The sequence below is a fragment of the Kwoniella shandongensis genome, chromosome 1 (genome assembly GCF_008629635.2).
Source record: "Kwoniella shandongensis chromosome 1, complete sequence".
NCBI lineage: Eukaryota > Fungi > Basidiomycota > Tremellomycetes > Tremellales > Cryptococcaceae > Kwoniella > Kwoniella shandongensis.
In genome coordinates, this window is record NC_089287.1 from 1,355,019 (window position 1) to 1,374,084 (window position 19,066).

General features: G+C 49.0%; 7 protein-coding genes across 7 annotated transcripts; 3 read left to right on the forward strand and 4 right to left on the reverse strand.

Moving 5' to 3' along the window:
- Nucleotides 1-5,956: 5,956 nt before the first annotated feature.
- On the forward strand, nucleotides 5,957-7,057 carry CI109_100485 (uncharacterized protein; the record flags this gene model as incomplete). Its single annotated transcript, XM_032002852.2, has 5 exons — nucleotides 5,957-6,003; nucleotides 6,240-6,371; nucleotides 6,447-6,468; nucleotides 6,544-6,632; nucleotides 6,826-7,057. The coding sequence occupies 5 exons, from the start codon at nucleotides 5,957-5,959 to the stop codon at nucleotides 7,055-7,057; spliced, it is 522 nt and encodes a 173-aa protein (XP_031862659.2).
- Nucleotides 7,058-7,295: 238 nt separating this feature from the next.
- CI109_100486 (uncharacterized protein) lies at nucleotides 7,296-7,950 on the reverse strand (the record flags this gene model as incomplete). Its single annotated transcript, XM_032002851.2, has 4 exons — nucleotides 7,296-7,319; nucleotides 7,375-7,435; nucleotides 7,492-7,726; nucleotides 7,779-7,950. The coding sequence occupies 4 exons, from the start codon at nucleotides 7,948-7,950 to the stop codon at nucleotides 7,296-7,298; spliced, it is 492 nt and encodes a 163-aa protein (XP_031862658.2).
- Nucleotides 7,951-7,987: 37 nt separating this feature from the next.
- On the reverse strand, nucleotides 7,988-10,331 carry CI109_100487 (uncharacterized protein; the record flags this gene model as incomplete). Its single annotated transcript, XM_065966801.1, has 3 exons — nucleotides 7,988-9,307; nucleotides 9,355-10,128; nucleotides 10,182-10,331. The coding sequence occupies 3 exons, from the start codon at nucleotides 10,329-10,331 to the stop codon at nucleotides 7,988-7,990; spliced, it is 2,244 nt and encodes a 747-aa protein (XP_065822873.1).
- A 401-nt stretch (nucleotides 10,332-10,732) lies between these two features.
- CI109_100488 (uncharacterized protein) lies at nucleotides 10,733-11,512 on the reverse strand (the record flags this gene model as incomplete). The annotated part of the gene is made up of 5 exons (XM_065966802.1): nucleotides 10,733-10,758; nucleotides 10,804-10,873; nucleotides 10,926-10,984; nucleotides 11,035-11,424; nucleotides 11,509-11,512. 5 exons carry the CDS (start codon nucleotides 11,510-11,512, stop codon nucleotides 10,733-10,735), a joined length of 549 nt encoding a protein of 182 aa, XP_065822874.1.
- A 1,748-nt stretch (nucleotides 11,513-13,260) lies between these two features.
- Nucleotides 13,261-14,399, forward strand: CI109_100489 (uncharacterized protein; the record flags this gene model as incomplete). Its single annotated transcript, XM_065966803.1, has 4 exons — nucleotides 13,261-13,550; nucleotides 13,603-13,641; nucleotides 13,691-14,065; nucleotides 14,120-14,399. The coding sequence occupies 4 exons, from the start codon at nucleotides 13,261-13,263 to the stop codon at nucleotides 14,397-14,399; spliced, it is 984 nt and encodes a 327-aa protein (XP_065822875.1).
- A 49-nt stretch (nucleotides 14,400-14,448) lies between these two features.
- Nucleotides 14,449-15,612, forward strand: CI109_100490 (uncharacterized protein; the record flags this gene model as incomplete). Its single annotated transcript, XM_065966804.1, has 6 exons — nucleotides 14,449-14,686; nucleotides 14,741-14,923; nucleotides 14,973-15,161; nucleotides 15,212-15,461; nucleotides 15,516-15,552; nucleotides 15,604-15,612. 6 exons carry the CDS (start codon nucleotides 14,449-14,451, stop codon nucleotides 15,610-15,612), a joined length of 906 nt encoding a protein of 301 aa, XP_065822876.1.
- Nucleotides 15,613-15,772: 160 nt separating this feature from the next.
- CI109_100491 (uncharacterized protein) lies at nucleotides 15,773-18,719 on the reverse strand (the record flags this gene model as incomplete). Its single annotated transcript, XM_032002848.2, has 4 exons — nucleotides 15,773-16,686; nucleotides 16,799-18,184; nucleotides 18,238-18,566; nucleotides 18,703-18,719. 4 exons carry the CDS (start codon nucleotides 18,717-18,719, stop codon nucleotides 15,773-15,775), a joined length of 2,646 nt encoding a protein of 881 aa, XP_031862655.2.
- Between the last annotated feature and the right edge of the window lie 347 nt (nucleotides 18,720-19,066).

Below are 19,066 nucleotides of genomic sequence, written 5' to 3' on the forward strand. Positions count from 1 at the left end.
TTAGTAAGGTGTCTGTCACATTGATCAACAGAGGCTGCAGTCAATGAGGCCCTATCACACCAGGGAGACAAGGTTGAGTGATATTCGCCAAAGGTGTCAACTATAATGACGAGATGGACAAGATACTCAGCGAGAATGACGAAAGCGACGAGAATCCGAAGAGAACAACTTCAGGATGAGCGTTGTGGCCTTGGACTGACTGAAGGCTAAGTGATATCGTCAAGAGCAATAGCGAAGGTACGGTGTATGACTTTCAATCGGGAAATCACTAAGGGAAAGAGTACAAAAGATGAGAATAGCCATTCTCCTATATATCCATCCATCCATCCGTCCATCTATGTTGAGCGATATTCTACAACTCGGCGAGTTCGTCGAATTAGACCAAATAATAGATGGGTTCGTTGAATGAAGTTCTGCGAGTTCGACGAGAATAGCGAGTAGAGCGGCGAGTGCGTCGGGATCTTGAAGGTCACGTGATGTATGTGGTAGTGACCGTCATGACACTCCCATTGGGGAGATGTGACATCACAGTTTACGATGCATTACACAACCTGCAATGATGTCATTGATAGCATACTGTACTGCTTTTGTGCTTTGGCCTCCTTGTCTCAGCAGTGAGACCTTTGATGTAAGCTCCTGGACACTGATTCATTACATGTCACAGCCTTTTGACATTTCAAGACATACTCCTGCAAAGTGTCATCCAAACCTGCCAATTATGTCATAGGTTGGGAAGCAATGTGTTTGCAGCAGTGAGACCTTTTGTGCAAGCTCCTGGTTGTGGAAACTAAACATGTTACAGCTATGAAATCCTTTGACCAGGAACTCCACCTATCACCAAAGTGAGATGATTGACATCACAGCTTGAAAGCAATGTACTTACCTGTCAGTGATGTCATTGGTCGATTTGTGTTACCCTTACAAGCTCATCCTTTGTTGTGCTCAACAGAGACCTGGCCATCCACAGACAAGAATTGGACCAGAGGGACATATAAAAGTGCCCTCAGTTGAACCCTAATTGAGAACAGTTTCTACCAACAGCACTTTTCGGTACACTCACAGATCACATACATCCTAAGACATACCAGCAGTGTCAGGGGCGTCACACCGACCAGCCAATGACCAAGATTTGACCCAAAACAGTTGTGTAGAAATGAAGTTCACGTAAGTCAAGGACTTAAGGGTACAACATATATACAGCTAAGTTGAGACTGATCGGGTGACTGCTAAGGTGTGGGTACGGTGGCTAAGTTCATGTACTACGGTGAAGACTAAAATCGAGAATCACTGGGGATTCGTTCCCTTGACTACGGTTATTCCTTCATCTATATCCCTTCGTGATTCTCGCTTGTTCTCGGTTATGTTCACGTTTCCGGTTGCCAATTGCTAAAAGGCCATATTCTGGACTCACATGTATTGGTAAAGATCTAAGATTTGTGGTACGATGATGTGATAGTTCTAAGTTCGTATAAACACGTCGAGGTTTTGTGAATTACGACGGGTTTTATGGCATGTTCGCGATGTCTTCGTGATTATCGGTATACAGTCGTGACAGTGATGAAGTGACAATGGCCCTTGCACAAAATTATAATGACCTTGTCCTCATGGTGACTGTGGAATGCACATTCCCACTACTCTTCTCAACAAGGCAGCAGTGTGTCTTTCTTATAAATGTCCTTATCTTAGGGTAGTTCCCCGGAAGCCCCTAACTTGTGTCAGTCAATCCTTGGCACACAGCACCAGGTTCCAGCTTGCAAGAGTCTGAAGTATTGAAATCTGGTTCAGCTGACGACAGCTTGCATGTGATTTTATGCGAGTCAAGACACATGCTTCAGTACAGTGCTACTGTCATGACGGTCACTGTCACACACATCACGATTCACTCTGTCCAAGGACACTCGCCGCAACCTATCAATCGAGCAGGAAGAAGCAGTAATTGATATGATCAACTCGTACACTGAGTGAGGCACCCTTTTAACACCTGGACATGTCACAGAGCTTGCTACAGCTCTAGCTGGTCATCCTTTAGGTGTGAATTGGACGAGCCCCTTTCTCAGGCAACATAGGGATATAGTCTACTATCCATCTGCCCGTTTGATTGAACTAATCAGTTTAAACACTCCCTCTGCTTCCGGAACCTGCAACTTTCCTGCATAATCATTCCTCTGTAGTCACTCTACAACTGGATCTATTGACAATCTCATGACATTTGAAAAGCTGTCAATGGACATCAACAACCTTAGTGACCACCTTGTTGAGAAGAATCCTTGTTGCTGTTGATTGTGCCAGTTGTGCTGTAGTGTACAAGATGTTGTCTGTTGGCGGTATCAACGCGCCTTTGGGTATAGGTGGGAAAATTAGTATCAGTAAAGCATGTGAGCCTCATACTCACCTGAGGAGGCTCACACAACTGGCCAAATCCTGAGCGGGATCATATACAGCTACACAGTTGCCCTCGTGATCAAAGTATCCCACTTCAGGTTTGCCGTTCTTGTTCAACATTGGTTTGGAGCCATAGTTTGTGCCATTGTTGGTGCCATTGTTGGATCCATTGTTCAGGCCATTGGTGGACCTGTTGGTAGACTGTTGGGTGGTGTCAGACATGTTTGCAAGTGAAATCTCAGTACTGGTACGCTGGGTCTGTTATATCTGGAAGGGTTGATATGCACTGTGCTTGGATAGGTTGTCGGTTGTTTATGTCTTTCACATGTTGCTCACGTAGTGTTACTTATATAACATCGTACCAACAAGTTCAAGATGTTGTGGAGCACTTGAAAGGTGGAGGGGTATACATGCTCCATTTTGTGGCTCATGACATCACTGGCAGGTAGTAGGTGCAAATCAAGCTGTATGTCACATTTGCCGATACAATGCAACACATGGAGTTCAACATCAAAGGATCTCAGAGCCATGACGTGGCTTAAGCCCCCAGGGACTGACATGCAGTGTAGTTTGGCTGAAAGAAGGCAATCAATGCAAACCTGACGTGTTGAATTGTGAAATGCAGTTTGCTTAGCTTCAGAAGCCAAATCAAGCTATCCAAATTTTGCACCACACTGAAAGTTTTTGATGATCAAGATCGTCCCAAAACTTTTCATGCTTGCCATTTTTGTCCAAGGAACTTGGACTTGACAGTTGTGATGCACCACATGGGTATCAAACAGACATTTTCCGTGTAAAATGATATTTAACAACATCCCTTTAGCATTAAATGACATCATCGACATCATTGACATCAAACTGTGTCATTCAACATTACCGACATCATTGTTGCATTGTGTCTCATCCTGTTACATATGTTAAATCATTGTTACACTGACCCAGGTCATGTTACATCAAATCACATCATAATGGCCACATTGTAATGAGTCACAGCACATTTAATGCTACGAGACATGTACCTGTACCTGGCTTGGTCATGCCATGTCTCCGCACCTGGCTGAGTTGCGCTGTTTGCTTAGTAAGGTGGCAAAACCATTTGAGTCTCACTCATACAGTCACACAAATGGTCACAAGCCAATGGCTCTTGTCAACTTCACTACCCCTGTCGTCACTGTTTCCAAATGCTCTGGAAAGCTTCATTGAGAGATAAGGTCAGTTGTGCATTGGTAGGAAAACAATCGGTTCTGATTACAAAATCCCTTGGGACCCTACTGACAACAATGATGGCACCTTGACAGAATCATAGGGGCTGTACATATACACCTCTTCTATCCCCACTCAACCCAGATGCAGACAAACCTTGGCCGAAGCAACAGCAAACAGGGCACGGTCAATCAAGAACTGAACATTCATTCCCCTTGTCTGTTGAATCTCGGTGGTACCATACAGGGTCCTCTGGGACAGATCTATGGTGGTGTGCTACAATGGTACATAATTTGATGACCTGCAACACTTGCCAGTTGCAGGGAGACAAGACAGACGCATGTCAGGGGCGGAGCAGTAATCTGTGAATCTCAGAACGTGGCATAGATTCCCATACAGTGTGCTGTGATGCAGGTTCTATCATTACAGTCCATCACTATGTCTATGGCATCAAGTGCTTGTATGAAGTGCTTGTATGACCCAGTGATGTCATTTGGTGGTGAGTTCCTGCCTAACACAGGGGCATCATTTTGCTAGACATAGTGGTACAACCTTTGATCTATGCTACATGTTTTGAATCTGATACAAGTCACAGCTGTGTCAACCTTTAAAGATGGACTCCATGTTTGACCCAGTATATGCAATAATTACATCAAAGTTTACAAATTATCCTCCTGCCACCAATGATGTCATAGGCCATCCTGCATCATACATACTAGGATATCCTTTGAGGTCCTCAATGCAGCCTTGAAATGGCAGAAACCTACGACTAGAGGGCAATTAAGTATAAAAGCCTGCATTTAGCACCTGTTTGAGAATGACTTTCTTCAACAACACATTTCCTTGTCATCAGATCATACATACTTTTGAATTTGTCAGAATTTGCAAATCATTTGCCAACATGTCCACCAGCAACGACACTAACACTGTTTCTGACAACACCAGCAACAGTTTGGGACAGCCGTCACAGACCTCGGGTGTTGGCAACAGGCCGTCATCCCAATCCTCTTCTGTGGCCAACAATGCCCGCTCAATCCATCCTGACTCGTGAGTGAGGTCCTGTCGTATACTCTGTGAAGACAATAATTGATGGGCTGCAATTCAATTGTGGCTCAACACAGCCCCGCAAACATGCTCCGACAGCCTCCCAGCAGCACAGGCATCAGCCGTGAGTAAGTAAAAATGCCTGTTATAGCTGAACAAGGATTGTGCTGATTTGCCAACACCCTAAGAGCAGTTGAGGATGCACTGATTAGAAAAATCATGAGAGTTCAAAGCGATGCAGTAGGTGCAAGCTTCTCAGACAACAAGTCCAATAATGGGAACCATTGAGATAGCAGAGATGTGTTGGGGAGTGTGTTGCTGTCACATACATATCCAAGGGTTCTGTTTGTCTGCTTACGAAGGAGAGGCTAGGGGAAGATCAGTCCAGGGAGCAGAGAGAGGAGGAGGGGGTGTTCAGTAGTCATAGCCTGGGGACAGATTGATGAATGGTAGTGCTATCTCCAATCATGATTCAAAGGCAATTAGTGTCACAGATATGGAGTCCAAGGAGAACTAGAACAGAGGTGTTTCACAATGAGGATCTGGCTCTGGCTTGCTGACAAGAGTAGTGGGACTGTAACCGACTAAGGTACTCGGATGGGACTGAGACCCAATGAACAAGATGTCAAACTGACTACGCGACTTTTGGTGTGGGAATCAAACTCAATCCATAGCTAGGGAAATGACCATCTATAGGCCAGAAGGGCTGGCATATTTACCTTTTGGCTTCGACGTAAGACCGGAAGTGATTTGTAATCACTATGGAAAGGACGCTGTATTTGTAATAATGCATTGCCTAGCCAGTGGCCAGCTACGCTATCCGAGCATCGCATCACACTATAAAAGGTCACGATAATCGGAATTCTGCTGGAACTCACGATTCTGGCTATATATACCTGAGGATGTTGGTCTTGGTAGTTGTCATTCATGACAGTATTTCTCATGGTGTTTGCTTCAAAGGTAGAGAAGCATACTAAGTTGACAAAGACTGGAAAGCGGACCAGGCACATGGCAAAAAGCGTCTAATTCCAAATTGTGCACCATAGTCTGAAATACTGAGATCTAGTGCAGATATCGATAGCTCGTATACAATTTATGCGGGGCAAGACACATGCTTCAGTAGAGTGTTACATATAAAAAGTGATACAGCTCACCAGCACAATTCTGTTCTGTGAGCATTTGGGCGCGGTTTTAATTCAAACCACAAAACATTCCGTCGGAGCTGAACTGATCGAGATTTATTGATTGTCGTTGCTTCACGACTTCTGTCTACATCGCCAACTCTGCATAGTGGGTTCAGACAGATTATAGCAATAGCGTCTCCACCATGCCTGACCAGCGAGAGAAGATCAGTGTGCTTATGGTGTGCCTCGGGTGAGCGAGTTATGCTACATTCTAATCGCTTGATAGACAGCTGACCTTCATTTGCGATCTTCATATCCAGCAAGTCAGTATTCTGCTTTTGTAGTAACAGTTGATTTGGCGTGCATACTGACTGATCGACTCTTCGACTCGAACCACACAGTATCTGGTATGTCCGCTTGCCGTCTTCTTCGGCGTCGGGTGCCAATGAGAGGACACTGACCGCGAATGATTATCCCTTCCTTCAGCCGATCACCCATGGCCGAAGCAGTGTTGAAGCATCAAATCTCCCAACGACCCGAAATACAAGAACGGTTCGAAATCTCCGTAGACTCGGCAGGGACGGGAGCGTACCACGAAGGCGATAGTGCGGATAGCAGGTGAGTGTTATGCACCAATCGGTCTTAAGCTTAAAGAAGGGTTGGGCTGACTGACTCGTCTATCTTGTGAGATAGGACGGTAGCAGTGTGTAGAAAGGTAAGTCACTCTCGCAAGATAGGCAACCCCGAGGATCCATCGTGGCTGATTCCCTCGTCGTTTGGTCGTTTGTAGCACAAAGTACCTATCTCTTGTATTGCTAGAGCGGTGACGAAAGATGATTTTACGAAATTCGACTATATACTAGCGATGGACCAGAACAAGTGAGTGAAGCAGTGGGAGCTAGGTGCAATATCACTCCACTCTACGCTATGTTCTGTGTCTACATCACCGACACGAACATCAATCATCTTCTTCTCATCTGGCCGTGTGCTCGTTGACAACTCATCATGAACGACCATCGAATGCCTTCATCTCTCTCCCCTCTTTTTCCCCCACCGGTCCTCATTCCGACAGCTTGCAAACCCTCCTCCATCGACAACCCTCTTCCTCCAAATCCCATGTCACCCTCTTTGGCTCTTTCGACCCCTCGATCCCTCTCTCTTCAATAGGAAGCAATAAGATCAAAGCGCGAGCGATTGACGATCCGTATTACGGTGGGAAGGATGGGTTCGAAAGCAGTTTCAAGCTTTGTGAGGCTTTTGCGGGAGGATTCTTGGATTATCTAGAGAGGAAAGAGAGGAGATGATGGGTGTGGCAATCAACCTCGGCCCCAAGGGTGTGTGTGAAGTAGCATTTGCCATTACATTACATGCAACATAGATTATAGATCGGCTTCGCCGCAAAGTCCAAGGCAGTCTCCACTGGAAGGCACCAAGGCGGTTAGAACCGTCCATTAGCTTTGCATAAACTACCAAAGCAGCAGTTGATGCATGTTCGCTGTATCTCGCTATTCTATCTGTAAACAACCGTATATATCAATGCAGTCATGACGACGTCACCTTTTCGTACTACGAGAGCGGAAAAGTCAGCATTCTGTATTTGGCCTTCCACAGGCGAACTCACAAAGCACAGATACGCTCTTGCGTTCAACACCTCGTCGAGGGTTGCGGTACGGATTGACGTGCTACAAGTGCCTCCTCGTTAGCATATTGGTCAAAAGGTGTCAACGATCACACCCACTCGGAGCAGAAACACCATATTCTTCTATCCTTCTTCTGTCCATTTTGAGAAGCTGAACCTGATTCTGTTGACGTGCCGTTCTGACTCGGTTCCGAGCTGATCGACGCTGACTCTGTTGCCGTCGTTGGAGCTTGTTCCGACAAGTTATGGTTGGGACCGAACATTTGCTCTGGGTCTACCAGGCAGTACGCTATGTAATGCCCTCCAATCATTGTGCCCATATGTACAACCACAGCTGAAGTAGATATTAGCCAGATAACAATGAAGGAAAATCGAGCTAGGCTTACCATATAATCGATACATGACCGGTTCGAGCTCAGGACCTTGATCCGGGTTCGGCCAGTCCATGTATGTCGCCTTGGGCCCGTTGGCCGTCTTGGTGACTTTGTAGTCCTGTCGGTTTGGCGCAAGGAATGGTGCCAGATCCAGCATTTCAGGGAAAGAGACGAAGTCATCCATTCTGGATATGTCAGCGAACATTCTACTCGTAGTAAACTCACTTTTTCAGATCGTAGAAGCTGGACCAACCCATGTTGGACTTGTGTGTCTGCTTGAACCGCTTGAAGTGGAACACCATGATCTCGGGCGCCTTCGCGATCAGGTACCGCTTGAACGCACGTCCCATCACGAAATGCACACTCTTCTTCTTGTGAGGTTTCGGCTTTCCCCCATCGTGAGCCCGCTCTTCTTCTGACTCTGTTTCAGAGTCAGACAGGCCATCAGATCCTGACGAGGCGTCTTCCGCCTCGGCGTCAGCATCAAAGTCGATTGTGCTAAGAGACGATTCGGTGTAGACGGAATTGAGGGTTGAGTGAGAGATTTGTGCTGACAAGGCTTCCATCCCATCCGCACGACGTCGCAGCGGGGAGGGTCCGCGGACTTGAGAGTGGTTCATCTGAGGTGAGGTGATGTTGTAGGATCGTCCAGTGCGATCGCTGTTGTCGTCGGGAAGATCAGTGATGCCGCTCTCGGGCGAGCCGAGAATCGCAATGGATGGGGGCGGGAAGCGAGGACTAGTCAGGAGTGATGGAGAGGTTGCTGATGTGGAAGCCTTTGACGCGAGCGATGAGTTGGAAGGCCGTCTGGCAACGTCGTCTTCATCATCCTCCTCTGGAACTGTCGCTTCATGCTGCGTGTACCAACCATGCTTGATTCGCCAGCACTTTTTGCACGCAAAGGCATTCTCCCCTTCCAATACTTCGACTTGTGTGAACGCTTTCAACGCTTCGACAAGTCCGGAATCAACAGGAACGGACGTGTGGTCGCCGTTATTGGCTGCACGTAGTTTTGCCAAAGGGTCGAGAGGGTCGTTGACAGACGGGGCGGATAAGATTCGAGCGATGTAGGCTGCTTGAGCGGGTGTAGGTCCCGCTCCATGGTGGTGATGTGGTGCGTGAGAAGCTTGTGGCTTGGCTTCCGGCTGGACAGGTTGCGCTGGTGGCGTCTTTTCAACGTCGGGCAAGCTGGACGACGAACTGTTTTGACGGGAGCCTTTGCGTTTGAATGAGAAGCTGGTCTTGTTCTTCAGTCCGCTGATCCCTTTTGACGAGCTATGTCTGGAAAGACCAGTCTCTGAGCCGTCCTCTTGATCGAGACTTCTTCTCCGGTTCGACGACCGATCGGCGGTGTACTTTTCCGGTTCAGATAGCTCTCCATCGGATACAGCGGCGTGTGAGCTGTCAGAGGCCTTCGAGCCTGAGCCTTTGGGCCGGAGGCGTTGGGCCATTGCACGGAGTCTATCCCGTTTTCGTGGTTTGGGATCGTCTCCCTTGAGAGACAGCGATATATCGAGGAATCCTTCGTACGTGTGCGATACCTATAAGGTGTCAACAGTAACACAAGGCCAGATAAGGAATCACTCACCGACTTGCACTTCTCGCAGACAACGACGCTGGCAAGCGAACCACCAAACAAGACGTCCACGAAGGGAATCAGTCGATCACCCTCGGGTATTTCGACGATGCTTGAACCTCCATCACCATTCGTCTGCGCTGGATCTGACACTTGACCCTCGTTGAAAGATTCTCCAGTTACTTGGCCCTTGTCATACGGTCTCGCCGTAGCCATGGGGTCGATGAAAGTTCCATGTGTAGGGGAAGAAGGTATAGAGTGGGCCGGGGAGGGTAAAGGCGAGGGCATTGGACTGATGTGTTTAAGTTCCCCAGAACTCTCCTTTGGTCTAACCGCTTTCGTTTTTCGTCTTCTCTTCTTCTCGGCAAGTGGGGGAGGAGGTTGTATCCGCTTGACCACGTCTTTCTCTTCCATCTCCATTGAATCGAGGAGGTGTCGCAGGAGTTCGTGAGCGTCTTGTTGGGAGTAGTCGTCATATTGGTCATACTTTTTGGCGATTTCTCGTAGTACACTCCGGAGTGACATGCTTCGGTTGGAATTGGTCTCGGTTGCACCCGTCGTTCCACCGCCAGCATCTTTCATCCGCCATGCGCGGTGTAGCGCAGCCGTGAAGGCACGAGTGACAGGTAGGAGCTCATAGAGGGGTGGTTCTAGGGCGTCTGATTGGAGCGAGGGGATGAGTGATGGCGATACAACAGGAGGGGGCAAAGCCGATGTGGGGACAGGGGTGAGCGGTGATTGCGGCGAGTACGATAAAAGCGAGGTGAGCGGAGCCGTTGCGCTGAGCTATGGGAGGGTCAGCTTGGTTGGTTCATCGATTCCACCGACTGCTAACGCACCGCTTGAAACGTGGAGTTGAGGAAACACGTATTGGACTCGTTAACAATCCCAATAGGCTTCAGTGGCTTCCCCGAACTAGAACCGGACGCAGGTAGGGAATTGCTACTCCGGGAGGGACTGTTCGCTCTGGATGAGCGCGGGGTGGACATAGCGGGGACGAAGGATGAGGGAGATGTAGGTAGGAAACCAAAGATAAGATGATGAAGAAGTCAAGATGTAAGTGATGCGAGGTTATCGTCGGGTTACAGAGAGGGAATAGACGGCCGCGCGGGATCAACTGGTTATAACTCCCTGATCCAAAAGTTGTAATCCCATCGTAATGAAACCCTGGATGTTGTGATATCCCAGTTGTAATCATCCCACACGGCGTCGGTCTGAGACCCGAGACAGCGCTATTGCGGCAACCGATGATGACGAGAGAGGGGCATACATATACTATCATACATAGATTCGGTATTCACTCTTTTAATGGTATAGCACCCACACTGCAACATCTGACCCTACGGCATTAGCCGTCGTAATCTGACCACCGCGCGAAATTGCGGAGCCCTTATTGATGAAGCGGGGCATCGCCGGCTGCGCAGGGTTAGCGCGAGTCAAAGCATAAAGAAGACGACTCACGTTGGAGGATACCCTTCTTCACGAGCTCATCTGGAGGGGGTCGCTGTGCGATTTCCTTGTCGAGGGCGTCCTGGAGCGGGTGGCGGTCAGTATGCGTTGCTACAGTGATACACGCGACTCACTTTAGTGATGGCCTTTTGCAACTCGGCCTTCTTTCCGGCAAGAGCGTCCCCCGGCTTGCCTAGAAGTGGGTCAGTATAAACAGCATAATGGAACCAAGGAGTGACTTGCCTTTAAGGATACCCTTCTCCTGCAATTCGTCCGCAGCTGCCCTCTGCTCAAAGAGCTTCTCAAACTTTGCCTTGCCCACTTCGTCTGTAGGACTCAAATCACCTCGAGTGTCAACCTCTCCACCGGCAGTGGTAGTGCCAGTACCAGGTGCAGGGACGATACCAGGAGCAAAGGCGTGTGCTTGAGCATGAGCTTGTCCGGCGAGGGATCCCGCAGCAGAAACGCCTTGAGCACCGAGAGTCTTTGCCTGGGCGGTAACGTTGGCGGCGGTCTCAGAGTTGGCAGCGTTGGTTGCGAGCGTCGTCGCTTGGTTCGCGAGCGAGGTAGCAGTGTTGACAGCAGTGTTGGCGGCGGATGTCGCAGCGTTAACGGCTTGGTTGAATAGGTCGGCTGTGACGGCGCGTCAGCCATATTGCGCGCAAGCAGCAGTGGGACATGCGGGAAAGGACAGAGCGGAATCCATGTTCTACTCACACATTATGATGAATCTGCTTGTGATATGGTCTTTATCTGTGACGATGTGTTCAGTTACGGTATATCAAAGCAAAAGCAAAAGAGATATCATCAACAACTAGAGATCAATCAACCTTTGTCTTTCAACTCAAACTCCACGAAACGGTTGCAATTGTCACCCGGTGTGACGTAATGACGTCACTGGTCATGCGTGAACCCATTTCAACACATGGTGATAACAACAAACGCCTCAATGATTCCCATGTATATGTAGAAAACACACACCATGCATCCGGCTGGTCCATGTAGTGGTCTTTGGCAGTAAGCAGTACACTTGAGCGAAAATGGGATCCACTGCAACGGATATGACGATCAGCACTTGGTATTGGCGACCGACCTTGACGAATACCAGTTCACCCCTCCTCGAGTCGCGCTTCGTTCCTTCTTCCTATTGACGTTGAATATGACAACTCGGGTAAGGTGCACATTTAGACAGATTCTGCCACAATTTCAGTCCTATCTACTCGCCCGACACATTGAATAAGGATGGCTATCTCAAAGTCCTTAATCCTTGCTCTGAAGGTCTTGCAGCTTCCGACCCCTCTCGTCGACTATCCACTGATCCACGAAATACGTTGACAAAGATCTCGTCCTTCCTCAGCAGCCCAATCGCGCGTTGATCTCGGTCGACCTAAAGGCCCAGATGAGTCGCGATTGCAACAATTTACAACGGAGGCGAACGCGAATCTCTATGTAGGGTATTTTGAAACGATAATGGACTGTCGAAGTTGTCATTACTCGCGGCTGCGCTCGGCAAGATGTGCGTTATAAGGGGTATATCTCAAGGATCATAGTGCGACCAGCTGGGTCTGACATGATCGCTATTTGAGAATGTCGAACAAGTTGGACAAACCTGGCCTGCAATAGATCTTAAGCTTTACTTCTACTGGTTCTTTTCTGATCTTCTACACAACATTTGCGGTAGTTACTGCGCCAATGTTAGTCTGATTGTTACCCGTGACAGCCGTGGAGCAGTGCATATGTAGACTATCAGGATGATGATATTCTCGGCTGTACGGCGCTGCAGTACCTGACGTACTCTACGCGTGTACGCAGCAACGCTAGCCAAAACCCATGTAGCAGTTATGCTAGGTGAACCCCGGGCCGACGTATCTGTCCCGCATATGAACGACAATGTGAACGCATTGTACTGACGGATCTCAAGCCCTCGGGCCAATCACTCGATGTTCAGTGATCATTCCGGCGCGATGCAAAACTAGCAATAGAAGGATCACATCTGTCGTTGGTGCAGACAAGGTTTTATGATTGCCGAGTGCTCTTGCCAAATGTGCCACATGATGGGAGATTATTGATACGCTGATTAAAATTTGATCCCGCGCGTCTATAATGTTGCCTGTCACCTCCCTCACCGTACGATGCGATTTGGTTGATTTATAGTGATCCAAGTCACCAACGCCCAATACAATCCCTCGCATTCCTCCTTAACCTCCTGCACCATCAATCTCTCCGGTCTTAACGTAAACCTCTCGAATTCATTCCGACACCCCTCTTCCCAACCATCCCATCCATCCCTTCATCCCACCCCTTCAATCTAGGATGAATTACAATAATCAAAATCAAAATCATAATCCGAATGATGCATCGGCATCTAACAGTAGTAGTAGCTTTCCAAACTTCCTAAATACGCGTTCCACCTCTTCCGGATCACAACCACAAAACGGTTTATACACCTATACAAACCAAAACTTCTCCATGGCGACAGCGAACAAGGGACCATTGGTGGATTTGAAACCTGATATAAGTAGTTATTCGCATGGACAAGACGGGATGAGCTCGACAGAATCAGAGGGTGTAGCTGGACCTTCGTCGGGGAGACGGAAAAAGCCGAGTATGACAAAGAGGACGAGTAGTAGTCATCATCATCATGATCATCATGATGATACGGGAGCAGAATCAGATGATGGACATCATCATGGAGATGAACCGAGAAAGAAGAGATCAAAGAGGTCAACGGGCAAGGCGTGCGTCTATTGTAGAAGGAGGTGAGTGTGCACTCCACTTAAGTATAGAGCTTCTATGCTAATTGAGTGTTAGTCATATGGTCTGTGAGGGTGGTCGACCTTGCGAACGATGGTAAGTGAAAATAGACGCCTGTCGCGTTACATCCCTAATCCATCTACAGTATCAAGCGAGAAATTCCCCATTTGTGTCGCGACTTCACACCACCCCCTCATCATCCTCATCATTCCGACCACAAGCACGAGCGGACTCGTACGACATCACCCCACCTAGAGGAGCTACCAGCAATCCAAGAACCACTCCCTCCACAACCACAACCCGTCTTATCGTCAAACCAACCGCCCCAACTACCTCCACAGCAACTCCCGCCCATTTACTCTGACCCAAACTTCCCTCCTACATGGCCTCTGCTTCCCGACTCGAATGGTCAGATCACTTTCAGTAGTGCACCGATGGAGCAACAGCTGTCCAATCCGGGTACGAGCACTGTTCCCGCGCCGTCATGGCACAATGACGACTCAGAGCTTGCAGCGCTGAAGTGAGTTGCCTCGTGATAGCTTTCACTGCCTATCTAACTTATAACCCACTGCAGTAAATTCATGAAAGATCTTGGCGTTCCAAACCTTCCCACCGACTTCCTCGCATTCATGAACCAACTCGAGGGACAAGATCCCAACGGGCTTGCCGTGACCAGTCTCGTAGATGACCTCACTACCGGCAGCATCACCCCCACGGACAGCAACGGTGTATTCCCCACACCTCCACAAGGCCCGTCTTCCGCAACCAAGCAGTTTGTCGCACCTCCACCTAGTCTCAAGGGCAAAGGACGCGATGCTAGTGGTTCAAAGCTCTCGCACATGTCCAGAATGTAAGTACCCCTTTTGTCTTCGCTCGCTGACCTGTCTCAGGGATAAATACCTCATGGCGGCTGCAGATCAGCCTAACGGTCCGAGGGCGTCGCGACTCGCTCAAGTCATCAAGGCCAAATACGATGCAGGTCTTCTGAAACCTTACGACTATGTAAAGGGGTACGAGAGGATGAACAAGTGGATGGAGTCGGGACGTGCAGCACCCAAAATGGACAGTCGTCAAGTATCGCCCATCAACAGTCCCTCCCGAGGACCTATAGGTCGTAACGGCCGGCTCTCGTTCTCAGTCTGTGAGTGCGCAAACTCTATACCTATCTCCCCCTCGCTAACACTTTACGTCACAGCGACACCCGTAGCGGCGTTTGGGAAAAGCATTTCGCCTGATTCGCGTCGACGTATTCTTGCTGCGCTGGCTGGTTTCCGACCGAAGTTCCGACAAATCGCGCGAACCTTGACCAACGTGGATCTGGTCTTTGTGGAGGAAGCGATGGAACGGTGGATGTTAGAGTATGACAGGGCTTTCGCGTGTAAGTGATACTTCACCGTTCTTTCAGGTCTCCCGCTGACGTTCCTCAGCCATTCACACACCATCGTGTATCTGGCGAAGAACGGGAGAAATCCAGAAAGCCAATCAGGAATTCTCAAATCTCACAGGCGTCCCCGCGTCAATGTTCCGTGACGGCCAGCTCTGTGTGTACGAGCTCATGGACGAGGACAGCGCGGTGCGATACTGGGAGGGATACGCCAAGATTGCCTTTGACCCAAGTGAGTGCTGCGTTAAGACCTTCTGAATCTCGCTTAACCTCTATGCATAGGTCAACGATCAATGTCAATGTCCTGCACACTGCACGTGCCGATTTCACTTACCCGTCATCGACCTCGACACTTGTCTGCGACACCCGCGTCACAGCCTGCAAAGAGCGCGGCGTCGGCACCGCCTTACATCCCAGATTTGGCACTGCCCCAATCCATCTTCAGCGATGGGGCATCGTCCGACGCTGGAGGATCAGGCGACGAGTTCAGGGAGATCAAGTGTTGTTTCAGCGTAACGATACGGCGTGATGCGTGAGTCGTGCAGCTGTACACTACGGTCAAATGCTGACGCGAATGTATTTACAGCTGGGGTGTGCCCGTTGCCATCATGGGACAATGGATCGTGAGTGTGATGTCAGTAGAGATCGCAGGCATAGCTGACATCCCTTTTCAGCCAATATAGCGAGTAGTCTCTCAACAAGATATAGTATAATAGATTGGAATACCAAGCATGCCGCAAGGCCTAATATGTAAAATGTGTTCTTGCGTCAAATCCTCGGTCCGAATGGAATTTCTTCATTGTTGAACGACCATCATCGTACCGAATCTTAGTCCATTACTCCCTATCCCTTGGCATCTTTGCCTAAACTCTCAAATACCTCCCACATGACTTTAGCACTGGTCATCAAGCCATGTCCTTCCTTTTGGACCAAGATCAACTCTACATCATTCAAACTCCTTTCCAACCATCTCATACTCCTCTCTGAAATCTTATCGTCCTCCGTACCATACCAGATCTTGACAGGCTTCGTAATTTGGGTATATGAGAATCCCCAAGGTTGTTTAGAGTTGGAATGGCGATGGAGGATTATGGAGAGGAGGTCGGAGGTCGTACCGGGTTCGCATTCGGCGTGTGAGGCTTGCATGAGGATTTGGGTAAATGAAGGGCCGGAAGGAGTGGCGGGGCGCGTACGGGCACCGGCACCGGCACCGGCAGTGGGCGATTTGGTAGAGGGAGAGGGGAGATTCATATTCATTGAGATAGAGGAAGACGAATCGAAGCCTTCTCCTAGACCAAAGTCTACTCCTCGGTCTACGATTAACGATGCTGTGTCGATATCTTGCATGGACGTGTTCGCACTATGCGATGGAGTCTGGACACTCGTACTTGAGGTACTTGAAACCAACGAGTTGTCTGAATCTGCTGTCACACCTTCTACCGTGTTGAGGGAAACTCGACTGCTCGATCCTAATGGTATTGGCAATACCGTGTCCAGCGATTTTGGCGAAAACATCTTCGAAGCTCTCTTGACCAATCGATGTGGGCTACTCCCACTCTTCTGGGTGGTTGGACTACCTGTCCGACGGTCTTGTTCTGAACTTTTCGTGTCGTTCGTGATTGGTACGTTTCGATTGTGTTCGATGGGTTTGTAGTCCGACGAAGGTGGTTTGCCAATCAAGTACGATTGAAGTCGCCATTCTGCTGCTGTGGCAGAACGGATCACACCGTGTGGTATCCATTTCAGCCATTTGTAGCCTACACAAGAAGCGTTATGGCATCAGCATGAATTTCTCCATCATCACAATCTTGATTGGTTGTGCGAGCACAAAATAGACTATCGTTCGACCGTATCACACTGGTCACTCACCACCATCGATATCGGCACTGACCCACGGCGCTAAGAGATGTATTTTCCCTCTTATTCTCTCTTCCATCCGTAACGCAAAAGCAAGCGCAAAGGGGGCCCCTGCACTATGTGCCAAAATACTAAGATCGCCTCGAACCCCAATCTCCTTCAGAACTTGCTCCACCACTTCAGCCCAAGCTTTAACATCCTTCTTCTCCTGAGGAATTTGGTCAGTCTTGCCTATCCCCCAACGATCAATACAGATCAGACGGAGGTTGAAAGCGCGAGCTATGTCGTCGAATAGTGCGACGAGGTATCGTACGCAACCTAATCCGAGAAAGAGAATTACAGGATGACCGGTCGTGAGATTCCCAACTTCGGCGAGGGAGACGCGTAGAGGTTTCGGACCGGGAAGTGTGACAGTTCGATTTAAATGTGGTGATCGGAGATATCTCGCTTGGGCAAGGGGGTCGTCTTTCTCGCCACTGTCACTGTCGCGGTCGGGCTTAATCTTCATACGCTGAGTTAGACTTGGCGACGTGGTTGATGATCTCGATATGGAAGGACGAGATCGTTGTGTGCTTGTCCGTCTCGAACCGGGCGAAGACGAAGATCGAAGGGATTCGTGGTCCAACTCGTCGAGAAGTGCTTGACCCATCCTTGCGCCGATCAGGATACTTTCTTCACTCAAGCTTGCCAAGCTCTCGGTGGATGTCCGATGTGTCTCGTGTCCGTGCTTTGTCGCGGAGGGCGTTCCCGCTCTCAAGGAGGATGAGGAGCGAACACTTGTTGGGAGAGGACGGGTCGAAGACGAAGGCTTTGACTTCGTGCTCGAAACAAAATTCTTTCGTCCGACATCACTCATAATACTCTCGCCACTCTCCCTTCGTGCTTGAGCACCCAAGCTCAGATCCACTGATGAGGCATTAAGACCGATTTCCTTCCTTGCCTTGTCTCGCGCAGCAGCTTCGGCATCAGCAGCGGCTGGTGAATGTCTCCGAATGATGTCGTCGATGGACAATATGGGATCAGGTGTGGGTCTGGGTGTGGTCGGTATTTTCGCATATGCTGATGGCAGCCGAACAGGGGTGGTTGGTTGTATCGATTGTTCACTCGTAGACCTTGGACTTGGTCCTGCTCCATTGGCCAGTTCTTCCTTCTCTGTACTTCCCGACAGTAGCTCCCGTCTCCAGAATTCTCCTCCACTCTCACTCTGACTCTCACTCTCGCTCTCGCTCCCAATGGCCTCCTCGTGATCCGACAGATCTTCATCGTCCGACTCAAGTCTGTAACTCTTCCGTTGATTCTTCGCTATAACACTCTCAGCCGTTGGTAGACCCAGTGCATCCTCATGCGCGGGATGAAGTTCGTCAACTAACGAATCGATCATCTCCGATGAGATCGACCCTAGCGGAGCGAGTTAGCATATTCCCTCTTTGTGCAGTCCCACTCGAGCTTACAGAAATCATGTCCATAGGGTCCGGCTAAGGTGCTCAACCTATCCCCTTCCTCCTGGTCATCTTGCCAGCTCGAAGAGGAACCTAATTCCTCAGTCCACGTCTGGGTTCGTTCTGCACTCTTTGTTCGTGTGATACTCCTGCTCGGTCCGGCCTCGGGATAGTCATCTCGACTATAGATCTCGTTATGATTGACTTGTATGGTCGGGAGAGCTTCGTAGCGGCGTATTACAGACGAGGTCATGACATGGAGTGGATCGAAGGTCAATGCGATTTCAGTTCGCTTCACTGAGACCTGACGCGTTGAGCGGGGCGAGTCAATCGTACGGTATCTGCGGTCACGGTATCAAGTGAGTCGACAGGATGCGTTAGCAATTATGTAGCAAGACAATGGGAAGAAGCAGTAAAGGTATGAGTGATAGTGAGATGAGATGAGATGAGATGAGATGAGATGTGCGGTACACACACGACCGTGCTTCGCGCATTGATCCATGATTCCAAAACATCTCAAAGGCACAACGTTCCCCTTGCTTGTTTCAGATCGATATATACACAATGGCTGATAACCTTGTTCGAGGACGTTATCCTTGTGTGTATCATCACGATGATGAGGACAGCGTAACGCGCAAGTCATACAACGCGCTTATGATAGATGATCAACCCACACTACTGGTGTCGATACACATATGCATGAGTAAGTAAGACAGATCGGCCGACCGAAATGATACGATCAGCCGTGGTCTGATCTGCGTTAATTGCGCTGAACCGCGTGATCGTCGGACCGGTCGGCGGTGTCCGATCTGCTCCAAAAATATCAGATAATCTCTCGTAA